At 36.9% G+C, this 6,086-nt stretch overlaps 1 protein-coding gene across 1 annotated transcript; it reads right to left on the bottom strand.

Annotated features, from left to right (window-relative positions):
- Positions 1-3,798: 3,798 nt before the first annotated feature.
- Positions 3,799-4,830, bottom strand: LOC142445698 (olfactory receptor 8J3-like). The gene has a single exon (XM_075547635.1). The coding sequence runs from the start codon at positions 4,828-4,830 to the stop codon at positions 3,799-3,801; it is 1,032 nt and encodes a 343-aa protein (XP_075403750.1).
- Positions 4,831-6,086: the final 1,256 nt, after the last annotated feature.

Genomic DNA, 6,086 nt, shown 5'->3' with positions numbered 1-6,086 from the left:
ATGTAACCTCAGTATGTAGACAAAACAGGCTGCTACTGGTACATAGATCAATGAAACACAACCAGAAGTAAACGCCTACAGGCAACTGATCAACAAAGGACCAAAACTATCAAATGGGATTAGGAAAGTCTCTTCAACAAATGGCATTTGATAGATTCTTATCTTCATATGCAGAAGAATGAAACAGGACTCTTTTTGCCCCGTGAACAAAAAAATGAACTCAAGATGTATTAAATACCTAAATGTTAACCCAGAGTAATTATGATCACCAATAGAAAAATTGCCACAAACTTAAGAACCCTATTTCAGGGCATAAATAGACTGCTAAGTAATAACAAAAGGACAGGCAGTCATAATAGATGACTGGGACATGTTGAAAATAAATTACTTTATGTACATCAAAAACATCATCAAAAGAGTAACATGAGAGCCCATAGATTAGGGAAAATTTTTTCACTAATGACACAATGAGCAAAAGTCTAATTACCAAAATCTACAGAACTCTAAAATAGCACAATAAAAAATTAACAAATGTCCCAATTAAGAAGTGGGCAAAAGACATGAATAGGCAGTTCACAAGTGATGTACAAATGGCTAACAAGCACATGAAAAATATCCTCATGATCATTAGCCATCTTGGAGTGCCAATTAAAACTACAATGAGATACCACCTTACGCCCAAATTGATAGCCCGATTCACATAAAAAGAATGCTAGAGATGTTATGGACAGAATGAAATTCATATACACTCTCGGTGGTTTTGTAAATACATATTACCAATATGAAAAATGATAGGATACAAACTGAATCAACTGGGAATATAAATACCATATGATCTAGCAATACCATTATTGGGCATATACCCCCAAAGAAATAAAAGAGAAAATAGCATTGGATGTATTATCTCCCATGTTTATTCCAGAACAGCAAGAAACTGGTAGCAGCCCAAATGCCTAACAGTGGAAGAATTGATAAAGAAACTGTTAAACACAGTGAAATATGCATCCCTCAAAAACAGTGATGGAGGGGACACCACATGACATGGAAGAACCTAGAAACCATTTTGTTAAATGAAGTTAGTCAATCACAAAATTATGTAGAAAAACGTCATACAAATAAATTTTAGAGATCAATTTCCAAATAAAGGGGTAAAAAGCTATTTACTCTCCAAGAACAACACATTGCCTCTCTTCTATGTTAGGAAACACCTAAATAGGGAAACCTCACACCAGGTAGATTCACTCCTTCAAATTCGGGGAACAAGGAGAAGACCATCCTCTGAATGCCATACAAGAGTGCGCTGTCTCACCACAGCCACTGACCATAGGAATGAGAAAGGAACCTTACTGCAAATTCAAGTCAAGACTAGGCGTGGGGAGCATCTAGATTTCTAAAGAGGTATTTATACTTCTGTTGATGGGTAAGTGGAGAGAAGCTACATCACAATAATTAAAGCAAACCTAATGGAAGAATAAATCCAAATTTTTCTGGATAGACACTTTTGAGTTAGTTTCTACTCAACTCTTGACGAACAACGTCATGTGCTATGAGCTATGATGCCCTCACCCTGTCCTTTTGGGAATCATGACATCCCCAACAGGCCTCGCCAGAAGAACTTGACATGGAAATCTCAATGAGTGAACTGAATTCTACCTCAAAAGTACGTGGAGCCCTTGGACTTAAGAGTGAAATTTCTTGGTTTGAGAAGAAATAAATGACAACCACCCCCAGACTGTGGACCAGTGGTTCTTGAAACTTGGTTAGCATCCTTGCCTTAGCAGACTCCAATGATAGTGGCTCAAGAGGTGATCGGTAACATTCTCTACCATAAATCAATGAGGATATCTCTAATGTGAACCAGAGGCTGATATAAAACAGATTCAAAGATCTATTTTGGGCTCACATATAGTCATGCCTCCAATTTTAAGAACAACTAATTTGTATGGCACGACCCTGTTCAATGCTTGCCCTCGGGAAGTAGCACAAAAGGTGTGGGCGGCATAGTAACATGTGGTGAGGAAGTCAGATGGCTCCTGTCTATCAGGAAGAATAAGCCTGGGGTCTAAAATGCTTATTTTCAAACAAACAGAGATCTAAATGAAATGTTATCTAAGCCCACTAGGAGGAAGCACACAAACACCCGTGATCCAAAGATTATAAAGTAGATAATCCAAGTCCAAAGGAGGGAATGATATCAGAGCTTAAATTGTGAGATTCTCATATGCAGAAGACAATAGATGACAGTGGAAGTCCAAACTGCATTTCCAGGATCTACACAAGAAATATACCTCCGATGCTTTCGCCTAACCATAATTGAGGGATGGGAATAAACTGCTGATCAGACAGAATATTGGAGAGACAATTATAGTAAATTAAAATGATAAACATGACTTAAATGGTTAAAATCTTGTGACTTGATCTCCCATTTGATACTTTGTGCTTGATCTGATTTTAATATTTTCTGGCTTGTTTGTTTGATTTCATAGTAGGCTTTGTCTCGGTTGTACTTTGTCATTGTTAGTCTTTTTGACCCTCTGTTAAGTGTTTTCCTATGAGTTTGGTATATGAAAGCCAAGATAGGTAAATCTATCAAGATAATAACTAGAACAAGTGTTCCTGGGGGAAAGGGTGAGTGCTTTTATGTAGCTATTTTTTAAGACAGCAGATTTAGCCAAGACCTTCATTTTATAGACAACTTTATTCAAATGAATCATAATCATAATTGTTCAATGCCAAAAACATGACATTTCTAGTTGTAAACATAAGAGAATCGTTTTATGACTTTAGTTCAGGCAAAGTTCTTATAGATAACGTAACAAGAAATGTTCCATTTAAGAAAGAATTACAAAAGATTAGACAACAATAATAAAGGTTTTCGCTTTCAAAACATAGCACGCTGAAAAACATAGCACGCTGAAAATGTAAAAGGACATTAGGTAAGAAAGTAATTGCAAATCACATTTCCAAAAAAGAGCCTGGCATCCACAACATATGTAAACATTTACAACCCTGGAATAAGCAAACAAATGATTATTTATGAAAAGTGGAATATTTAAATATATATCTTTCCAATGTGGATAGGAAAATGATTTCAATTAATGTGCAGCAACAATGACCACTAGAAAAATGCAGTTACCAGAGTACTTAGGCACACTGAAAGAAAAATTCAAATTAAAACAGTTGGCAATAGTAGCTGCTGGTACTTATTGGGAAGACACTGAAGCTTCATTCATATATTCAGGGGAGATACTTTTAAAAGTCATCTAACACATCCTTAAATTATTAGTATAGATGCACACATTGTCCTGATGAGGCTGATTCTAGGTATCTACTCAAGAAAAAATAATATAATCACATTAGCTAACTATGCAAAAAGTCACAGAAGCCATATTTATAATTGTCCCAAACTGAAAATGAATCAAATGCACATGGAAAAACAAAATGTAGTATATCCATTAATTTTTGTAAGTGTTCATATTCTGATCTATAAGAAAGGGCTTTGAAACCACCTCATGCATATATATGATTAAAAAACACATATGCTACTAAATAGTACATTAATTTTCCATTATATTAATAACCTGCAGCCTATATCAAAAATCTTCACCCACTCACTCATGCACTCATTCAACCCAGGTCAGCAGTAAGAAACCATCAGTAGCTCAGCAAGACAAAGACCCCTGAGTTATACTTCCAGAATCACACAAGAACATTTCTACTCAGTCTGCAGGATTACTATGAATCAGAAAAAACTTAACAACAGTGAATTTGATTTGGATTTACTCACATAGCCTAAGATTACTTTAGTTTAAAGGCTTTAGTTGGGTTTGATAGAAATCTCATTAAGGCAGCTTTTACATCCTTATTCCTCAAACTGTAGATCATAGGATTCAGCATAGGAATCACGAGTGTATAAAACACTGATGCCATTTTATCAGAGTCTAATGAGAGGCCAGTTTTGGGCTGCAAATACATGTACAGGAGTGTCCCATAGAACACCGTGACAGCCATCAAATGGGAAGCACAGGTGGAGAAAGCTTTTTTCCTTCCTTCTGCTGATCGCATCCTGAGAATGGACAAGACAATATTGAAATAGGATGCTACAACGATAATGATGGAGAGAAGCAAGTCTGAGGCAGCAGAAACAAAGATGGTAGTCTCTGTTAAGTACGTGTCCGAGCAGGACAATGCTAACAAGGGAACTGTGTCACAGTAAAAATGGTTGATAACATTGGAGGAACAATACGACAGAGAGAATACACAAGATGAGACCACGATGGTTGTCGAGAGGCTATAGGCATAAACAAAGGCTACCAAGATCACGCAGACCTGTCGAGACACCACCACCATATAGAGCAGGGGGTTGCAGATGGCCACATAGCGGTCATAGGCCATCACCGCCAACATGCAGACCTCAGCCACGATGAAAAACAAGAACCCGCCCATTTGAGTGGCACATTCGTAGTACAAGGTGGTTTTCTTCTGTACTAAGAAATTAGTCAGCATTTTCGGGGCAATGACGGTCGAATTGCCAAGGTTGATGAGGGCTAAATGTCGAAGGAAAAAGTACATGGGGGTTTGGAGTCGCGAATCCACGGTGGTGAGGGTGATGATGCCCAGGTTGCCTGCCACGGTCAGCCCATAGATCGCCAGAAAGACAAAGAACAGGGGGACCTGCAGCTCGGGACGGTCTGAGACTCCCATGAGAACGAACTCAGTCACCCAGGTGAGATTTTGAGGAGCCATGGAAGAGTTTGGAAATTCATCTGTTTGAAGAATAAAAGGAAGGTCAGTTACAAACTTCAAGAAATTATTGTCTAGTAATGACATTATATGGCAAAGTTAATGACATTATATGGCAAAGTGATTCTGCAGGTGAGATTTTCTTGAATCACTTATTACAATTAGTCAATTATGGAGCTCAAACCTCTTGTTTTGATTATAAAGAATATAGGAATTCTCCCATTTCAATCTTTCTGGGATCATAATCTTACTCTAATCCTTTACCTTTTTCACAATCACTTGAGAGAGGGGAATACAGACATGGCAAATGGCAGACATGCACCAGCATCATGCAGTACTGCTTCAGTGGATTGCAAACACTTGGGGGAAAAAACCCACTAATATTTTCACATAAGTTCTTGATAAATTGTTTGTTCTTAAATCATTTAACATTCCATTTTGATTTTTTTAATCAGCAATTTATTGGTATTTGTTAAAAATAGGCTAACCCAACCACTAAATTGCCCCACTGCATTTATTCTACATTGTTACAAATTGTATTAGATTTCTGTTGAATTTGTTAATTCTGTCACACATAGGCATGAACTGTGTTTTAATCATTTTTTTAAATTGCTGCAGGAAAGGATATACAAAAATATGTCCTCAAATGTAATTCCCATGTCATTGATACTCTCTTCAGTTTTTGTTTTCTAATATAACTTGTTAAAAATAAATAATTCCTGTTGGTTGTTAGGTGCCACCGAGTCAGCTTTGAGCCACAGCAATGCCATGCTCAGCAGAATGAAACATTTCAAGGTCTTGTGCCATCCTCAAAATTGTTCCTACGCCTGGCCTATTTCTATGTCTACAACCACTGTGTCAATCCCTCTGGTTGAGGGTCTTCCCCTCCATCACTGCTCCTTCACTTTACCTTGCCTCCGGTTAGTTCTTTGTATTTCAATTTACTGTATACTAGGGTTCCCATTGGTCAGAATGGACTAGTTGGTAGTGAGTTTGTTTTGGTTTGGTTTAATACTACTTTTATTCTTTCTCTAATAACTCTTTCTTTACTTGTTTCCAATTTTATGCAATATCTCATAATTTCCCATCATATTCTACTTTTTCTTCCTTATATGGAATCTAGGATATGTGAAACCATAATGATACTAACTAGATAAATAGTTTCTTAGGGTTGTGGCATGGGAGGTTGAGAGGTAATGGGGAGCTAATTCTAATGAGTACAACAATGACAAAAATGTTCTAATATTGTTTTGGGTGATTATTTCCCAAGTCTTTTTCATATATTTAAATGAAATAATTATATGGTTTGTGAGTTAGGTGCTAATAAAACTGTCTAATCTATA

The sequence above is a fragment of the Tenrec ecaudatus genome, chromosome 4, assembly GCF_050624435.1.
Source record: "Tenrec ecaudatus isolate mTenEca1 chromosome 4, mTenEca1.hap1, whole genome shotgun sequence".
NCBI lineage: Eukaryota > Metazoa > Chordata > Mammalia > Afrosoricida > Tenrecidae > Tenrec > Tenrec ecaudatus.
Note: the sequence above shows the minus strand (reverse complement) of the source record. Positions and strands in the feature narration are given on the sequence as shown.